Raw genomic sequence first — 20,169 nt, 5'->3', positions numbered from 1 at the left:
GAACACACAGCATTCAGTTAGCTTTGTTTCGCTAAAACTGCTAGATATCCAAACACTGTGCGGAGCTCGTCACAGCGCTGCCATGCTGTTTATCTCCACACAAACAGAACTGACCCTTGTGCTGCGTTACAGTTCAGCAATTTACCCAGGGTGCAATAGTGCAGTGATGCAATGCAAAATATTAGACCTGCTGCCAAAACCTGTACGAGTCAGTACACGTGCACACTTGAATACACCTGCAAACACCAAAGGCACTGTTTACATTGCATATGTTAGAAATATAAAGAGTGGAAATAAAAATACTATTTTAGTTTATTTTACTTGTTTATCACTCAGCGTACACTGCGCAGTATTTGCAGCGGTGAGCGTTGGAGGAGTGCAGTTCATCAGATGTCCTTAAATTCAAGAGTACTGTAGTCTTTTTCAAAAAGGTACCTGAAACTCAAAAACTGCAGCTACTACCTCCTGTCCTCATAGCAAGGTGAAGAAACTTCCATTCTGTTTCCAGAACAGCAGTAAACACCGCCATAAACACACTGGCTGACTGCTTTGACTGCTACAGGATCAGATTCTGGATATCCGTAACAAACAAGAGCTCGTGAAGAAGACACAAACAACCCAAACCAGAAGTGAGGCTTCCCTCCAGCTTCGACCCGCAGGAGGAACCTGCTGTTTGAAGGCTGCGTGTTTCAGAAGTCTCTAATGACCTTTAGTTTGAAGCCTTCGACCCTTTTAACAGCAGCAGCTGACGAACTGGAAGCAGTAATGATAACATGCTGCAGCCTAATGACAGTACGTCCTCCCTCACAGTCCTGACAGCAGCAGCAGCAGCAGGTTTAAAGACCTTCAGTTAGTTAAAAACCCAACTTTAAAACAGCTGCAGAGGCCGATAGAAAACATTATCTGGATGTTCAAAAAGGACAGAGCTCGATCCTGTGCACCCTTTTCTCCTTTTCAGCCCTTTAAACTCTTTTTTCTTTCCCACAGCAACATCACATCTATTTACATTTTCCCTTTCTGCCACTTCACAGAAGTTATTTTCAAACCAAAGGTTTTAATTACTGCAACATTTCCCCCAAAATTCAACCTGACAGACCTCTCTCTTTGGAAAGGTTCGGATCTCTGCGAGAATTTAAAATCAGCTTCTGTCTGAGAGTTTGACCAAACAACGCGAGTTTCTAAAGACGAGTCCAGCGTTTAAAGAGCAGAAACTGTGAACTTTACAGCAGGTTAGGAAACAACAGAACAACTATGTTTGCTTTTTGTTTCACTCTCTCAGTTATGTGACCCAGTTTAAAATCAGCTCAGCCAAATCTGTGAAGACCAGCTGCGGATCAGTTAACTGTCGTTTCCTACTTTCCTTGGCCATGTTAGAGTTGACCTCTTTAGTTAATTTGTCAAATTAATTAGCCTGTCTGTGGATCAACTTCTTCAAACATAAACCAAACCAGACACAAAGAGCCCGACAACGTCCAGTCACACAAACACACTCATATCTGCAATCTCTTTCTGTCTAGATAGGATGCACGCACGCACACACACACACACACACACACACACAGGTGCTCCTCCTTTCTTCATTTCAAATGGGGGTAAACACACAGAATACACCACCTTTAACTAACTCGCCTCTGCACCTTTTACATCTATCTGGTGTGCAGTTAATCTTCTAGTTTCAGTTTGCTTTCGCATCAAATAATCGACTAAAGGTTTCAGAACGGAGACGAATTTCGTTGCAAAACGAGTGCAGAGAGACGAGAACATACTTCCTGTCCGCTGACAAACCGCTGCAGCTGCTGTGACGACAGAAGAAGAAGAGGAGGAAGAAGTGAAGAATGTAAAGAAGCAGGCGATGAACTATGACCTGTCAATCAAACAGGCTGACTGGTGCTTTTGCTCTTTTCTTTGTCTGTTCAGGCGGCGTGGCTACTGCTGCTAATGCTAACAACCCAGTTCTTCTTCTACTGTCTGTTACAAACACGTCCGAAACATTCAGTCACTTCCTGTGCAACGGGATAGAAAGAGCTACAGTACGACACGGAGAGTAACTCCAACATGGACGCCTGATACTTCACAGTGCAGGGACATGAGATGAAGAGGAGGAGGAGGAGGTCTGTTCTTGTATTTCTTCTCTCGTTCATTAATTTAAAAAAAAAAAAAAAAAACAACAAGAGGGGGAGGAAGAGGAAGGAAAAAAGTAAGGAAGATGTGAAGAGAGGAAGAAGAGGAGGAGGAAGTGAAAGAGGAGGAGATGAAGAAACCTAAACAAGAGGACGAACATGAGGAGGAAGAGGAAAAACAGAGGAGAGGAAGGAGGAGATAAACAAGCCAAAACTAAAGTGGCGACATTAGAAGTTAAAGGTTCCCTGTGGAGTTGGAGCTGTCTCTCTATGAGCAGGACGAGGACGGGGACGCAGTAACCCACCACGATATGCACCAACAAAGAAGAAGACAAGAAAACTAGCAAGCTAGTAAACATGGACGTAAACTCTTTCAATTTTCTTTCAAAAAAATTTAAAATACTTATGAGGAAGGAAATGCACTCGGCACGTTTGCTCAAAGATTCACGCGAGTTTTAGAAGAGACGCTGAATGTAAACGAGGAAGAGGAGGAAAGGCCGCAATGAAAGAGGCAGAAAAATAATCATGTTTGTGCAACGAAACTAATCAGAGAGAGAAAATCCTGAGAAGATTTTCACTGTCAGCGAGGAGGAGGAGGAGGAGGAGGAAGACAACAAGGACGAGGAGGAGGAGGAGGAGGAAGACAACAAGGACGAGGAGGAGGAGGAAGACGATGACAACAAGGACGAGGAGGAGGAGGGTTGTGGGGGCAGATGGCACATCAGGTTCCCCTGGCACTGAAAACAAGTCCAGACCTGTGTGTGTGTGTGTGTGTGTGTGTGTGTGTGTGTGTGTGTGTGCGTGCGTGTGCGTGCGTCAGAGCGTAGAGGTTACGTTAACAGGATGATAATAAAAAGCCACAATCACGACGTGACGTTACGAGAAAAAACAAATAAAAACTTTAAAGCAGCCAGTTCTTGTCAGGCGGCCATGTTGGAGGTCACAGTTCATCTCTATCGGTTTCAAACTTTCATGTCGTGTCGTTCACATTATTTTCCTGTTCTCCTGTGTGTTTAGTAAATTTACTCATGTGCTGTACTTAAAAGGCAGAATAAACAGGACTTTTCTAAAAAAACGTTTAGACTCAGATGAGGGACTACACCGTCTCGTTTAGACTCAGAAATAATCCGTGTCAAATCATCACCTATGACCCGCTGGAAGCGTGGCTGCTGCCTGTATCTTCTCAGGTTAGTTTGCTGTGTTCAGGACTTCCTGGTGTGTGTGTAGCTCCCAGCCAATAACGGCAGGCCGCGAGGTCGGTGCTGGCACGGCGCTAAACCTCAGCGTGGAGACAGTTTGGGGCGGAGCTACACGCAGAGCAGACGCAGCGGGCAGGATGGCGCTGGCTCGCCTGCGTCGAGATGCCGTTGTGGGAGATTTTATTTGTGCTTTTGAACGTAACCGCCGTGAGACAATCAGAAAATATCTGCCGCTTTGTTCTCGCCAACGCCGCTCGCTCTCTTCATTCACTCTCTAGCTCGCTCTCGCGCTCTGAGCCGGAGGAGGGGCCGAACAGCAACCGACAAATCCTGCTCACTCTGCCTTTAATACAGATATGAGGTACTTGTAGGGGAGTAGAAGTATAAAGTGGCATGAAACGAAAATACTCGTGACAGCTTTAGTTACTTTACAAATTAAGATTTTGCATTCAGAACGTGAGTTTATAAAATATGATGTTAGACTAAACTCGCCAACAGTTTATAAAATTAGAGATTCGTCAGTTTCTCGATTGACAGAAAATTAAAACTATTTCGATAAGCGATAATCACTTCCTGGCTGCAGCGCGTCGCTTTGGGCTCTGGGTCGTCGTGACGGCGTTTCTCACCGTTTTCACCAGTTTTCCAAACCGATCGATCGATCGATCGATAGAGAAAAGAATCAGGACTTTTTCCTGATCACACTCTCACACTTTCACTGCAGCAGAGTGTTTCCACAGAGTGTGTCAGGACTTTTACTGCAGTAACGGACCCGAGTGCTTCCTCCACCGCTGGTGTGTAGATCATTTTTTCCCCCCCAGCTAGCATCTGCTAAGCTAACTGTTGTCGTCTTCTTATTGTTTACACGTCTCGTTAGCAGACAAGCTAACGTAGCTACCAGATTTGAATAACAGCGTTCAGCTTCAAATCAGTGCAAAACTCAAAACATGCTAAAAAAAATACGGATAAAGGCGAGTTCAGACTGAACATGGAGCGATGCGGCGACGTTAGCGGCAACATGTTGGGGCACTATAGGAAGTGAGCGGGAATTTGCTCTCTGCAGCCTGAACCGACACGAAGACGCGTCCCTGCTAGCTGCAAAAGGCAGAACAATCAGGAAGTTTCAGAGGTCAAGTGTCAGCGGAGTGACGGGTTTTCTTCCAAGGTGAGAAAAAAGCCCGAAGAGGTTAAAACTCCAGCGACACGTCACTGGAACAACAACACGTTCTGTCGTTTCTTTCTGCTGCTCTCGCTCGCTCTTTAAAAACACTAAACTATTAATAATAGTGGAATAATTATTTCCATTCCCGTCTACTCTGCTGGTTTTTCAAATCACCGTCAAGCTGCCGTCACGGAAACGCAACGCTTCCTGCCGGTGTTTCACATTAAAAGCGTATCACAGAAGGGAGTCCTCACACTTCCTGACAACGTTGGGGGAATTTTGAACTTCAGCTTTTAAGTTTTACTGTAAGTCCTTAAAGTGCTCGGGAAAAAATGGAAACGTCAACTCTGCAAACTCCAGCTGCTGATGAAGATCATGTGATGTGATTAAAAAGTCCAGAACAGCCACTTAATGAAGAAAGGCAGGACTGCTTTCAAGGTCGAGGATGAACTTTGAACCTCAGCTGCCGGGAGGACTGGAGTCCCCCTTCAAGGACCCCTGGTTGTCCCCGGACCCCAGGTTGAGACCCTCTGATGCCCCACCTGAACCCCCCCACCCACCCACACACACCTGATCCCAGAAACAGGAGACAGTGAGGTGAGTGGAGGCTAATGAATAAAAATGTGTGTGAGTGAACGGAGGTGCAGCAGACTGTGAGAGGAAGAGGAGGAGGAGGAGGAAGGACTTAATGGGATCACCTGCGTGGGAAAGAAGCGACAGGTAACTCAGCTCTGTTTACACTGTTGCTGCTTGGACGCACCGCAAATCTATGCTGTGTGTCTTCTTCCTCCATCGCTGTCCACAAACTATTAAAACACATCAGTGAGCCGCTCTGCTGTTCCTTCATCACCACGAACACACACACTGTAGTTTATTCTGACTCAGCCCCACACACACCGTCCTGCTGCCCCAAACACTCACTACAGCACCACATGTGGATTCATCCGCCGCTGGAAATAGTCCCCGACAGACGCTCTGTTTCCTCCTGTTGGTCTGTGAGCAGCTGTTTGAGGAAACTACGTTAAAAATTAAACTACGGCCGAACAATTAATCCTTTTCATACTTTAATCGCAGGTTTTTTTTAATTTATATTTTCAATATAAATTTCAGTGACAAAAGCAGCAGTTTGCCATTATTATTATTATTATTATTATTATAACTGGACCACAGAATGTGTTATAAAATAAATAAAATAACGGCTTTGATTGTTGTGATTATATTTAAATATTATTGAGTAATGTCAAATATACCACTACTGTGGTGTCTTAATAAATGTGGGCATTTTTCTAAGAAACAGTAGTTTAGTTGGAAGTTGGCCAGCTGCATTATTTCATCTGACTGTATTTACAGAGAAACGAGATAAATGTGTGATTATGGTACAAATGTGTAAAAGTATCTAGACCGCAAATACAATCAAAGTTTATTTTACGGAGAATAATCGCATTATCGGTTCAGGAAAATCTCAATTATTTCCTCAGAGGAAAAGAAACTAGATATCTGTGAGGTGCTTTTAAAGATCTACGCCCGAGAGCCGCAGACAGGAAGCGTTGAGAGACGGACTGACATGTCGTTATAGATAATATAGATAATATAGAGAATATAGAGAATAGAACAGCAGAATGATGAATGTGCAGAGTTTGTTGTGATTCAAAGATAAATTATTATTCAAAGCAGAGTATTTTTATACATTTTAAACCAAATCGTTCCTGCGTATCGTTTACAGTCACTCTGATTTTTGTCTTCTGCTCTGTTGACTTTTACACAATTTGTTTTACTTTTTGTCTTTTTAACCAGATATTTAGATTAATATTTAGATTAATATTTAGAGTTCAGAGCACTTTCAGTTTCCAAACAATCAGAGTCAGTTTGTTTTACAGCCATCAGAGAAAAGATCCAGCCTCTGAGAACAAAAGCCTTTAATCTGACATGTGAAGTGTGTGTGTGTGTGTGTGTGTGTGTGTGTGTGTTTTAAACACTGACGAGCTGACAGATATCTGCGGGGGAACCTGCTGGGACGACATGCAGCTTTTAGCTTCTAAAAAAACTTAGCTAACAGACTTCCTGCTGGGACCCTCTAATAAAAGCCCTGCGGCCCCGTTTGGGTCCGCAGCCGCAGGTTGACAAACGTGTGAAGATTTCTCAACCAGGAAGTAAAGTCGTTGCCAAATAAGGCATTAACGCTGTAATAACTGTTGCAAAAAAGGAATCAAGGCCACTGTTAATAAAGCAGGTATACAGGTGGTTCTATTAAATAGTATTATTATTATTATTATTATTATTTTATGACATCACTGTTCTGTGAAAACCACCAAAACGTTAACTTTTCATGAGCTAAGAGCTCGTTTTTACGGTTATTTCAGATTCAGAAGCAGAGATGTATCATTGGACATGTTTCCATCGCACCAGGAGAGACGAGAACGTGTCATCGGCCCGCGTCCTCGTTCCTGCCGGGCCAACAGATCAATAAAAACTGAGCCTCGCTCAGATTCTAACTTGATAAAACATCGCGAAAGTAAAATATATATATTTTTTTATATTAAAAAAGGTTTAAAAATCTGAAATTCAAAGTAGCGTCGACATTATTCTCCTCGTTAAAGACCTTTGTGATATCTTTAAAAAAAAAAAACTGCGATGAGCTTTTTTTTTTTCTTTGCCGTTTGACAAAACGATTCATCGATTAACTGAGAAAACAACCTGCTAATTAATCGATAATGAAAGCGATCATTAGCTGATATTGATGATCGGCAGTTCAGACTTCGGAGCGTGGCCTCGCGTCGGTAAAGCGTGTTCGAATCCAGCGCGTCGCCACCGACACACAGTCTGATTCTACACGCTGCGACTGAAGCTGCACGCCAGATGAGTCACAGTGAGGTCACTGCAAACCTGTGACATCACAGCCCGGGGGTCAAAGGTCACGAACGACCACAGAGGAGAGCTGGAACCCCGGTAGCTGTCGCTGGGTCAGGAAGTAAACTTTGTTCAAACTCACAGAACTTTATTTAAAGTGTCTAAATGTGCCCGGATGAATTCTGGGTAAACGTGTCTAAACCGATGCGGCAGCCATGTTGAGTGTTTGTGTCTGATGGACGGGAGCAGCCATTAAAAAACAAAAAAAAAAAAACATGGAGTCTGTGGTGGAAACATCACAGAGCTTCAGTGAAGAGCCAACAACACAGAAACAATATTATATATATATATATATATATATATATATATATATATATATATATATATAAAAAAACTGTGCAAACTGAAAGTGTCCTGCAGAAAACTAGAATAAACTCTACTTCCTGTCGGCCTCTCTTCTTCTTCTGCGTCACATAATCGTGTCAGTAAACTGAACATCAGCCTCTTCCTTTGGTTTTCAGCCGAATTTGAACGTGAAATATTTTTCTATTTAAAAAGATCAGCTAACATGATTTATAATTTTCCAAAACTATTTCATGTGTGTGTGTGTGTTTTTTTTCTTGAATTAATTTGCAATAATAATTGTTTATTTGTTTTTCCACACATTTTTTTTTATTTTATTTTATGCATATAAACATCATTCTAACATTTTTTTTTGTCATTTTATTAAATTGATTTGTATTGTGTTTGTTTTTGAATTCGCTTGAATCTATTTTTAATATTTGATTCAATGTGAGAATCATTATTATTATTATTATTATTATATCAAACTCTCGCGGTGTTTTTTTATTGTTCATATTTTCCGCACGTGACAAACTGGATCAATTGTTTGAGGGATTTCTGATCATTTCGATTAATAATTTTCTGATGTGAAAGATGCAGAAACTTTATTTCTTCTTCGCGGACTCTGCTTCGCTTTTCCGCGTTTCATCAAATGATAAATAAATTTAATAAAAATACATTTGATTATAAATCAAACTTCAGCTGAAAACAATAATAATAATAATAATAATAATAATAATAATAATAATAATAAAAACCGCTCATCGCGGCGAGTCGGGCCCATAAAAACTTCCGAGAAACAAAAAAGAAAGCACTAATCTTCACCGCAGCTGTTCCCTTTAAAAGAAGAAGGACGTCGCCTCCTCATCCTCAGCACTCAGGGGGAAGGTTCCCATCTGGGTCTCTGCTCCTTAATTATCTCAATTATGATCAAAACAATAATCTTCACGTTCAAACGCACGTGATAAGAAAGTTCATTCCGAGCCTGTTTAAATAAAAAAGGAGAGCGCGCGCCGAATTCTCTCTAAATCGATGATTTTACTCTGACAGCAGCTTCACAGGGACTCTGATCCAGATCCGGTAAAAACCCCCAGAGACCAGCTCCGCGGCCGCCTTTGGAAGTTCGGATCCAGCTGTTTCACTTATTAAGTTATTTCACATTTCTTCTTATTTTAGTGGGAATGTTTCAGGGAGTCTGGTCGTTTCAATAAAAAGACATCCTGGTGGCTCGTGAGCTCAAAATAACAGAAAAACTGCAAAAAGAAAAAAGGAATTTAAAAACCATCAGCGAGGGAAATTATTATAATTATTAATTATTATTATTATTATTATAATATTATGGGAACTGCACGTTTATAGGCCTTCAAATGTGTTTCAGGTGCAGAAACACTCCGCGTGAGGAAGATTATCAGAGGTTAAAGGTCGCTCGTGCATTTGCAGATAAATCCTCATATAAAAAGACACGAGATGATTTATTGTTTAAAATGACTCATGTTCCGATATTAATATCGATTATGTTGCCAGGACAATAAGCTGCACAGAGACAGTCTGAGTGTAGAGAAGCTTCAAGATGAAAAGCCTTTATCGACTTCTCCAATAACACAATCGATTATCAATCACCATTCACTCTGTAAAAAGTGCCAATCAAATACTGCAGCACAAATACTGCTAATGCTACATTATTATTGATTATAATGATCATCATTTATCATTTTTAGAACTGGAAAATTAAATTAAATAAGACAATTAACACAACAACAATAATAATAATAATAATAATAATAATAAGAGGAAGAAAATAATAGAAGACAATAAAGAGATTAATTGCAAAAGAATAAAAGAAAACAATAAGAGTTAATAAGAGATATTTCTGCTGTGAGATTCTTTCTGATATTTCTGCAACTCACACTCACTCAGAGGCTCGCGGACTAAATAAAAACTGTAAAATATGAATTTAAAAAACCCCAGAAAAGACTCATATTTGATAGAAAATTATAGAAAACACAAATAAATCTGTTTATAAAGACGTCCAGCCCCCCCCTGCCCCCCTCCCGGCTCACCTTGGAAGCGGTGTCCCAGGTACCGGCTCCGCAGCACCCAGGGATAGAAGCTGAGCGCCTCCCGCTGCTGCGGGCTGAAGAAGCTCTGCGGGGGGATCTGCAGCGGGTGCAGCGGCAGCCCGCCGGGGCTCTGCGTGTGCGTCCCGGGCTCATGGAGCACCATGTCCGGCCCGGCAGAGTACAAAGTCCTCCCGCTGCTCCCCTGGAAGCAGGAGCCGAAGACCCCGGCGGCGGCGGCGGGGTGCAGGGACTCCGGGAACCTGAGCGCCGTGGGCCGGATGGGCTCATCCCCGGAGCCGCTGCTGTGGCTGATCGCCTCCTTCCCGACCAGAGACTCTATGGTGAAGCACTTCTTGTTACTGCTGTGCTGGAACATCGTAAGCACCTGGAGCTGAGCAGATGAGGAAGATGGTAAAGATATTAACAAATCGGCGTCCAGTTGGTCCAGTTCCTCGGACTCGGGGAGCTCAGATTCCCAGCTTCCCCCGGAGAGCCATAACTCTCCCACCCCCCCCACCCCCCGAAGAAGAGTCCGCCTGCGCGTAAAGAAGCCGAGCGCAAATCCGGATTTCTGCACCTGGAGGCGGCTGAAGTTCCCTCTCACCTGCGTCCGGGGCGGTGTCTCTGCCCGCTCTGCGCTCCGCTCTGCGGGATCAAAATATAAAATATAAAAACACCAACTCCTCTCGAAGTCTCCGGTCAAAGTGCAGCGCGGATCCTCCGAGCGGCGGCCGGGTTCGAGCAGAGAGCTGCGGGGCTGCGGGGCTCGCTCAGTCGGTGTCTCCTCGCGCCTCCTGCCGCCGCATGCTGCAGTGAGCCGAGCCGGGAGCGTCTGTCAGTCAACAGGCTGCGGAGACAGATACCTGCCCTGCCCTCCCTGGCAGAGGTGCGCTGAGCATGCGCACAGGCAACCTTTCCGACAGCCATTTCGATGATCGAGAGGATGACGGCGAGGAAGAGGAGGATGGCAGGAATGTTAAAAAAAAAGTGATGATGATGATGATGACTGACAGTGATGATGAAGTTGATATGAGAGTGATGACGTCACGATGTCACTGAAGGTTTGTGGCCTAAATGAATCATCAATAATCATTTAAAGTATCCTTTAATAATCTCTTATGTCCTGTAATATTCCCACTGATACAACAGTATTTACACGTGTTCAAAATACTTATTTTATAAATATTTATAATAATTTTTTTTAATAAATAATAATAAAAAGTTCAGATTTTTCTTGTTGTGTTCTGTAGAAACGAGGCTAAATTTAAATGTCTCAACTCAGGTCTTTATTATGTTTTTTTTTTCCCAATTTTGCTATTTTAAAATTACAAGAGAAACATTTAAATTAACTTTTCATTGGATCAATTTAGTGTTTTGATATTAAGCCCAGGTTAGGAACGTTTTCATTGGCTGTGAACCCTGAACAGTGACGTCACTGTCAGTCAAGGTGTGAGTCACATTTGTTTCCACTGGTTTCAAGAGTTTGTTTGCAAATTAATCACAAAGTCAAAGCAGAGCTTTAACTTTAAAAACTACTTTCATGATGAATTGTTGTTGTTTTTTTTATTAATTGATTTAAATCATGTCTAAAATAGTCTTCAAATGTCCCAAACCCAAAATATATTCATATTACTGTGATGCCACAAAGAAAAGCAGCAAATCGTCTCTTACACGAGCCGTTAATCAGTTATCAAAGTAGTTGCTGATTAATCGTCTGATTAAGTCATTTATAAATCAAAAACATCCTGCGGTTAATCTATTAAAAAAAAAAGTACCGAACTGTAAAAAAAAATTTATTGTAAATGCATTAAAATGCTTCGTGTGTTACATTTTATTTCTGTGACGATGAAGTGAATCCAATTTAAAAATGACATAAAAAACAAAAAACAAAAAAAAAAAAACGTGAAAATGTTATTGTTGTTGTCTGGACTTTAACTTTTAACTCCGTGTGTGTGTGTGTGTGTGTGTGTGTCACTCTGAGCGACAGGTCAATTGACGCAGAACAAGACAGTTGACCCCGGGGGGGGGGTCAAAGGTCAGGGGAAACCTCCCTCTTTTATCTGGTTTGCAGTGTTGATCCCAGACAGGCCTCGGACCTGTTACCGTAACTCGCTTTACGTCCGGTAAAACCACGTTTGCATCAACTCCAGCAGCTTCATTTTAGCTGCTCCACTACATTTTAAAATATTGTATTTTTACTGCATTTATTCGATAACTTTTGTTACTTTGCAGATTCAGATTGTTAACACACAATATAAAAATCAACAAATAAATTATGGTGCATTATTATTATTATTATTATTATTATTATGATGAAGACTTTATTGATCCCTTGGTGAAATTCACAAGCTGCCACACATTAATGCATCAGTGATTAGAATCCAGTAATATAATACATATTATTCTGCACGATGAGCACTTTAGTTTTTGTGTATATTGATGCTAATACTTTTGTACTTTTACTTGGGCAGCTAATTTAGCAAACGCCTGCATTGTTTTGGTTTATTGATTCGGTGTTTTTTTGTTTGTCACCGCGAAAACCAGAGCGCTCAGAGCGACGCTGGGAGAGCCGATCAGACCCCGTTAATCAGTTCACGACGTGTGAACATCAGCAGATCTGATGAGAAACAAAAATAGACTCTGAGCGTTAAAGAGGGGGCTCTGAGTCAGTGTGGATCAATACATTTGATCAACTAGAAGTGTATCTGACAGAGATCAAAAACGCTTAAACACAGTTTCCACAAAAATACACAGATTTCTTTTAGACTTAAAGGGCAGGTGTGGAGGATTTGGTGGCCTCTAGTGGTGAAACTGCAGTTTGCAGCCACGTGAACACCGCTCGTGAGCCGGTGTCTGGTTTGTCCGTTCTGGGCTGCTGTAGAAACATGGCGGCGCAACATGGCGGCCTCCGTGGAAGGGGACCCGCTCCCTCTGCAGATATAAACGGCTGATTCTAAGGTAACGAAAACACTCCCTTATTTTCAGGTGATTAAACACTAATGAAAACACACTTATGAATATTATATTTCTGCCGACAGCTGCTCCTGAACGTGACACGCTGGAGCTTTAACAGCCAGAAAAGAGCTGAACGTAATTAAACGAAAATTCAGGAAGAACACTACATCTGGACGATATAATGCATGAAGAGATTAGGACAACGGGAGTGTTGACTCCAGCAAATACACTTCGTAATCAAGTCATAAAACGATCACTCTCAATGAATCTGCGATCGTACTGTATCAAACTACAGCATCGTTAGTGTCTTTATGCTTCCGTTTACGCACTAAAAATCACTTTGTTAAGGTTTATTTCATTGCGTGTTCAGCTGTATTTTGGAAAAGTCAACGCAGACTAGAAGCACGCGGCAGCGCGTGTTGCCTTTTCCGACATTAAACCTTTCAAACAGGTGGGACGCAGCTTACGAAGCCCAATCTCAGGGTTTTGGCTCTTTGTCCTGCTGACGCGTTACAGAACATTTACGTAACAAAAACACGTATGTTTAAAAGCCCAAAAGCCAGAAATGTTTCAGGTAACGGACTGCACTTCTGGAAAGGATTTGACCCCGTGACCTCTCGGTCTCGTCGCTCTGCCGATCAGACACCATTTGGACGTCTGAGTCGACCCACGCAGCCCGGACTCGGCCCTTCCTGTGCGGCTTTTGGACCTCGAGGACGAATGCCAGCCCATTCAGGAGCCTCTAATTGTGGCCTAGGAAGCTCCACAAAGCCCCCCTGCCTCCGCCTTCAATGGGCTGCCCCGCGGAGGCCCGTGTGAACCGCAGAGCCCCTTTTTCCTCCCCATCCTGCCTCAGTGTGTCGGCTCCCGCTCCCCCCCACCCCCTCCACATGTTAATTAATAGGCCTTACTGCAGATTTGGATCCCGCTCGGCTTTGATTGAAGGCGGCCATTAGCATCTATTAATTTTGCCTCTGGCGTTTTATCGCCCGCTCTGAAAGGAGGAATTAAGTGGTGTGAGTTATTGTGAGGGCTCGGGGTGTGAGGCTGAGTTAAAATGTGATTATTGTCCCCGCTGCCTGGAGCCAGCTAACCGCTGCTAAGCCCTCTTGAAAGTGAAGGGGCGACTCCTCTCATTAGAGCCCAACAAGGGAAAGATATTAACAGGAAATAACTGCAAATTTCTTTTTTCCCTCTTCTAATCTCTTGTCTTTATGTTCCACGTGAAAAGGGCACTTAAAAATGTAAAGGCGGGGGGGGGAGTGGAGCGCGAGCGACGCGGCTAAACAGCGATGATACAGTAGTCCAGCCGGTGTCACCTCAGAGCTTTCATTTTGCTTTTCAAAACGATTTCGATTGAATTGGGCGAGGAGGAGCAGCTGCGGGAAGGTCAAACATGGCCGCAGTCCGCTTCTCGCTCGCGTTCAGCATGTTGTTTTAGGTTTCTGCTCTGCAGAGACTCAAACAGCGGAGGGAAAAGGGTTTCAAGCTTCCAGGCTGGACGGCAAACTGTGGAACAGCCTTCATCTCCTGCCTCGTCAACTCTTCTAAACTAATCGGCGTCAAGGATTCATAACAACTAAACAACACTGAGGTCGTGTCCGAAATCGTTCACCGATTCACTGCTGCAGCCCCCCCTGCTGGCCAGAGGGACACACAGCAGAAATACCATTTTACCTTTTTAAATACTAATAATAGTTTCCTTTCATGTGCACTGCGGATGAATTATTCTGTTGTGTTCAAGTATGAAAGACCTGACGCCACCTCAGCTGAAGGAGCTGCTGAACATAACAGAAAAATAACATCAAATATCATATTTCTGTACTTTGAAATAGTCCAAAACTAAACTAAACAATATTCTGCATGGAAACAGAGCTGCAGGTTGTCAGCTGCGTTTATGCAGAACATGCAGATACTGCGGGTTTTCTGCCTGGAGGATCACACTGTTTTTATCCCGCTGTAACATTGTTCCCACGCCAGTTTCAGATCGGACTGCAGATATCTGTCAGCTGTTTATCCTAAACATTTAAATGCACCCTGCAGGCATGCGTTCACTTCTCCCTGTGCACTATAAAGGTAACAGGGAGCGATTTCAGAGTCTACAGCTGTGAGCAGATCCTCCGTCTCTTCGTGCTTTGCATTGTGGGAGAAGCGTGTTTTGACTGTTTTCAGTATTCTTATATACTTTGGGTCAGTCCCAATACTCTCGCTTGCAGTATTTGCGAGTGGTCAACTTGTGTGACGTCGTTTCATCCCGACAAATACAAATCCTGCACATGAGCAGTCGAGCTCACAGTACTACTGTCACAATCCGACGCCACATTCAGGATCTGAGGGGAAACTGTATCTGCACAGAAAACCGGCGTCGGCTCTGACGTTCAGGGAAGGAACTGAATCTCAAGATCTTCGATAAAAAGGATGTAACATTTAATATTTATCTGGACGGTTTCAGATATAAGACAGTACTCAAGAAGAACAGATATAATATTACGTGATATCTGCGGAGCTTCGGTTGTAACTCTGTAGTGTTTGGACTTTCATTTGGTCCTGAAAGCAGCTGGATGCGCAGCAGCGGCGCTCTGAGCTTCCTCCCAGCAGCACGAGGTGTGCGTCAAGTGCGGGTTCGGCGTCCCTTACCTGCTACCTGGTGCTGGGGGGTCGGGCCGGGACCCAGGCAGGTCCTGCAACAAAACAAACACACCCTCATCACAAAGAGTTTCCCTCATGCTGAAGCTCGCGCGACAAACTTTTCATGTAAAACATTTCTCCTGCTACAAAAACCAAATATCAGTGAGAAACTGGATCAAATCAGAGAACAGTTTCGGATTTGATCTGCCCCGCGGCTCGGTGCCTTGCTCAAGGGCAGTGATCGAGTTCAGTTTGCACCCAAATAAACTGAACACAAACGATCTGGTTTCATATGTTCAGCATGATCTATCAGTTTCACATAATAACTGAGCTGTTTGACGTCTGCCTGCTGACTCAGTCACAACTTTAAACACTAATCTGTACAGTTCAAGTAGTAATTAATAAATAAAAAACACGTGGCCCATTTGAGTTGGTTCCATGTGGTTTTGCTTCCTCAAAGATCTAACGTGAGACTCTTGCAGTGACGGACACTTCTTCACTTCTTTTCTGTAACTGCTGTTCATTCGTCCATTCTTCCTCTCTGCTTCAGGTGTTTCCAGGTGGCTGCGAAGTGCCATGGGAACACTGTGACATGACAGCAGAGGCTATGACCCATGGCTCACACACACACACACACACACACACACACACACACACACACACACTCTGCAGGAGCTGACCTGCAGGGCTCAGCTATTGTCTCAGCTTGTCAAACAGCCACTGACACACTGATCGCTTTACATCCGCTCAGCGCTTCACACACACTTTCAGAGCCGTGCTCCTTAAACTGCAGGTCAGGGGTGTCGGGCCTCCTGGGCCTCAGTATTAAGAGTCTGGGTCACACACACACATTTACACACAAACACACACACACACACACGGTTGGCCAATAAAGCTGAATCTGATAAAAAGGTTTTACAGGTGTTAAATTTCTAAAACATAACACTGTGCCACAGATTAAACAATCCAACAGTACATAAAGTTAAAGCAGCGCCGCCAGCTGTAACGTTAAAATGCTGCTTGTGTGTTAAGGAAGACTCATCCCCCCACAATGCACCACAGAGCGCCACAGGAAGTCCTTCCTGCCTGTGGCCATCAGACTCTTTAACTCCTCCCTCTAAGTGTCAGTCTGTGTGACCCGAAGTCACTAAACTGGACATTGATCATTAACATCTCTGCAATACTTGAACAATTGTGCAATATTCTGTGTTAATACTCCTGATCAATATTTAGTTTTTCCTATTTATTGATATTGATATTATATACCTCCATTACTGCTGTGCAATATCTTAATAATCTCAATAAGCTGCACTTAACTCGACAGTACATGCACCACTGCTTATTACTTATATTATTACATTGTATTATTATTATTATTATTATTATTATTATTATTATTGTTTTCTAGTACTTTCTCCTGTGTGCACTGACGTAAAGGCGAGCCGCTGTAACAAAGAGTTTCCCTTCGGGGATCAATAAAGTATTTCTGATTCTGATTAAAGCATCGGTAATATTTCAATAATATGATAAATATAATAATAATAATAATAATAATAATAATAATAATATAACTCTCTGAGAAGTACTTTTACTTCAAAACTTGAAGTACATTTTGCTGTTAATACTTTTGTGCTTTTACTTAAAAAGCGGGACGTTTCTCTGCGCTCGCTGACAGCCAGATTTTTTAAAAAGGGGGTGGAGCCTACGAGCATGATTTGTGACATCACAAATTCTCTGGAAGCCAATCCTGTGTGATGTAGAAACTTGAAGCCGACCAGCGCACGAACACTGAGAACGGACTTCACAGTGAAGCAGGAGACATCTTGTGTCCAGCAGGAAAACTCAACAACATTTCCATATAATCACAGATTCTGACGTCTTTAATGAGCAGTAGATGAGTTTTTAAAGGATTTTAATGTTTATGCAAAAAAAAGTGTAATTTCCACATCAGACGCACAGTATTGTTCCACGCAGACTATTTGTTTGTGTGTTTTAATACACGTCTGGAGGGGATCTTTAAGTGAAATCTCGACTCCAGGACTTTAACTTGTATTTTACAGAGCGGTAATTCTTTTACTCGAGATACGAGTGCTTCTTCCGCCACGGATTCTCCCACAATGCAATGCACACAGGAAGTGGAGGAGCTGTTCACAGCTGAAATCGGAATAATTAAAGTTAAAATCTTAAGAAAAAAAACATTTTGCTGTCTGTGAAGTTGAATTTTTACTGAAACGTCACACATGTTGTATCATTTCCTGTTAGCGTAAAACGGTACGCTGACTTTTTGTATCCGGCTAAAACAGTAAACTACGACGATTAGCATGTAGCATATACTAGATTTGGGACATGCCAAATGACGCTCAGCTGGTAGCCTATGATGTTTACCATGTTAATTTAGCGTGTTAGCATGCTAACATTTGCTAATTAGCAGTAAACACAGCCGAGGCTGACGGGAACGTCATCAGTTCTGCAGTTCACATTAACATGTCGATTCATCACGACGGGAACATGAATGTCTGAACAAATTGTCACTAAAAGTCCGTCCAACGTTCAATTCAGCTTTATTTATGTAGCACCAAATCACAACAGAGGTTATCGCAGGTCTAGACGGACTCTTTATAATACAGAGACCCAACAGTAGTGGTTGAGATGTTTCGCTCAGCCTCACGGTGGCGCTAGAGGGAAGCTCGGGAGGATCCATCCTCTGGGGAACACGAAAACCACGACAATCCATCGAACAGCTGTTGAGATATCGTTGATCTAGCAGAATATATTTCTGTGGATTGTGGGGAAGCCACACAAACGCGTGTATAAATCCTCACATCACGCTACAGCACCACCACCACCAGCACCGCTTAGTCCTGCATCCAGTCTTTGTCCTGGTCTCCTGATGCTGATCCCAGTGTGGTCCCCGTGTGTCAGAATAACGGGGTTGCCGCTGCGTGTTGTCGGCAGGCTGGCGGAGCTGCAGGCGTCGCAGCCTTCAGCTGCTAAATTACAGAAAACAGATCAGTTCCCCGAGTGCAGCTGTGAACGTGGACTCTGTTTGAAGATGTATTTAAAACGCTGACGGAGGAAATCTGATCCAGAAACGATGCTCCGTCAGGTGCAGAGCAGCCTGCAGGTCGTCCTGTAACATAAAGTGCACAGGTTCAATCCCAGCAGCAGCAGCAGCAGCCACACACCTGTCCTGCGCTGCTCTCTGGCGGTCACACAGGTGCGTTACACCTGAGCGGAGCCTTGTGCTTCATGTGGACAAGTTGGTTAAATTGATTGGGAGGTGACGTCACACGGGTCTGTTCAGCAAACACGTTTTGAGCGAAGTGTGGTGGCAGCCGATCGGCTGTTCCCGCACGGTCCCGGTGAGGAAGATGAGTTCAGCTCTTCGGTCTTTTGCTGTCTGGACGAGAGGGTGTGACGCGGTCAGGACCGAGGCGCCGACCCTTAGCAACGACCCTAGCAACAGAGCCGACCCGAGCTGCTGCTTCCTAGAGATCTGAACAAACACCACGCATCTAAGACACAAACCGGTCCGGCTGTCCGTGAGACATCAGCGTGTCCATGGACACATTTAGCCACTACTTCCGCGAACTTCACGTGTGTTTTCATGCGTCACCGACTCACCGGTACAGGTAACATCAAGGCCCAGCGGTTTCCACGTGATCCAAACATTTCCAGCACCTCCAGAGCGTAAAACTTATTTTAAAAAAAACACAGATGTAATCACTTTCTAAATTCCCAACGTGTTTTTATCTAACGAAATATTCCGCTCCGGGCCGTGTTTGTTGGCGTTTAACCTTTTAAAAACAGCCAAACTGTTCGCTGTCCGGCTCTCAGGCAGCACCTGGCGGAGTGATACTCGTAGCGATGAGCCCGCTGTGCTGTCACGCTGATATGAACGTGTTCTAAATGTCTAGTTGACCAATCAGATTGCTTGGTCGGAACTACTTGTTGCACAGCTGAGATTGGTGCGCAGTCAGCCCTGAATGCTCACTGGTCTCAGCTCATTTTACTTTATCTTATTTTACTGTATATATATATATACATATATATATATATACACACATATATACACATATATACACACACACACACAATATATTTATATTATGTATATATTCATTTCTCAGTGTATACCGAGCATCTTGAACACAGCAATTTCTTTTGGGATGAATAAAGTTGTTGAATGTTTGAGGTCCTTAAAGGGACAGTTCACCCCAAAATCAAAAGTACATATTCCTCCTCTCACCTGTAGCGCTGCTTATCCACCTGGATAGTTTTGGTGCAAGCTGCAGAGTTTTGGAGATATCGGCCGTAGAGATGTCTGCATGTTTAAATATAATGGGACTATATGACGCTCGGCCTGTGGAGCAAAAAAAAAAAATACATTTGACAAACTCAACAGCAACGTCTCTTTGCAGAAATCCGGACCCGGTTACTGAAGATAATCCACAGATTTGTTGTGAGCGGTTTCATGTGGGAACTATTTTCTTTCTACCGATAGTTCCTCCGTGAAACTGCTCACAACAAGAGCCGACTTTCCCCAGGGGCCAGGAACCTTTGGAGGAACTTAATGCGTTTCCACCGCAGGGACCAGGGTCTAAATCAAGTTCCGGGGACATTATTTCCCCCCCCAGAAGGTCCCTGCTCGGGGGGGAAGTACTTTCCAAAAGTACCGGGACTTTCGGGGTGGGGCTTGCTGCGCCGAACATTTCTGATTGGTCGAGCTCCGACCGGCGGCTCGACGGTCTGGCTCGATGCCTGTTGCCGGGTCACAGGCCGGCCTCCTTCTGTTGCAGCGGCTCAGCTACTGCGCTGCTGAAGCAGCGTGGGGGAAGACACCGGGTGACCAAAAGCTA

General features: G+C 43.5%; 1 protein-coding gene across 3 annotated transcripts in view; it reads right to left on the bottom strand.

Annotated features, from left to right (window-relative positions):
• The window catches only part of emx3 (empty spiracles homeobox 3), a 29,043-nt gene extending 9,972 nt beyond the window's left edge, over positions 1 to 19,071 (bottom strand). The window contains exons 1-3 of one of the 3 annotated variants that reach the window (XM_044204491.1): positions 18,935 to 19,071; positions 15,174 to 15,363; positions 9,728 to 10,118 (exon numbers count right to left, since the gene is read on the bottom strand). In XM_044204491.1, the coding sequence (XP_044060426.1) occupies positions 9,728 to 10,103 (376 nt within the window). In that variant the 5' untranslated portion in view covers positions 10,104 to 10,118; positions 15,174 to 15,363; positions 18,935 to 19,071. Of the gene's footprint in view, positions 1 to 9,727; positions 10,798 to 15,173; positions 15,364 to 18,934 lie in introns of those variants that run through there. The other 2 variants (XM_044204489.1, XM_044204490.1) reach the window with 2 other exon arrangements.
• Positions 19,072 to 20,169: the final 1,098 nt, after the last annotated feature.

This window comes from Siniperca chuatsi, linkage group LG8 (assembly GCF_020085105.1).
Source record: "Siniperca chuatsi isolate FFG_IHB_CAS linkage group LG8, ASM2008510v1, whole genome shotgun sequence".
NCBI classification, from domain to species: domain Eukaryota; kingdom Metazoa; phylum Chordata; class Actinopteri; order Centrarchiformes; family Sinipercidae; genus Siniperca; species Siniperca chuatsi.
This window is presented reverse-complemented; position numbering and strand designations above follow the sequence as displayed.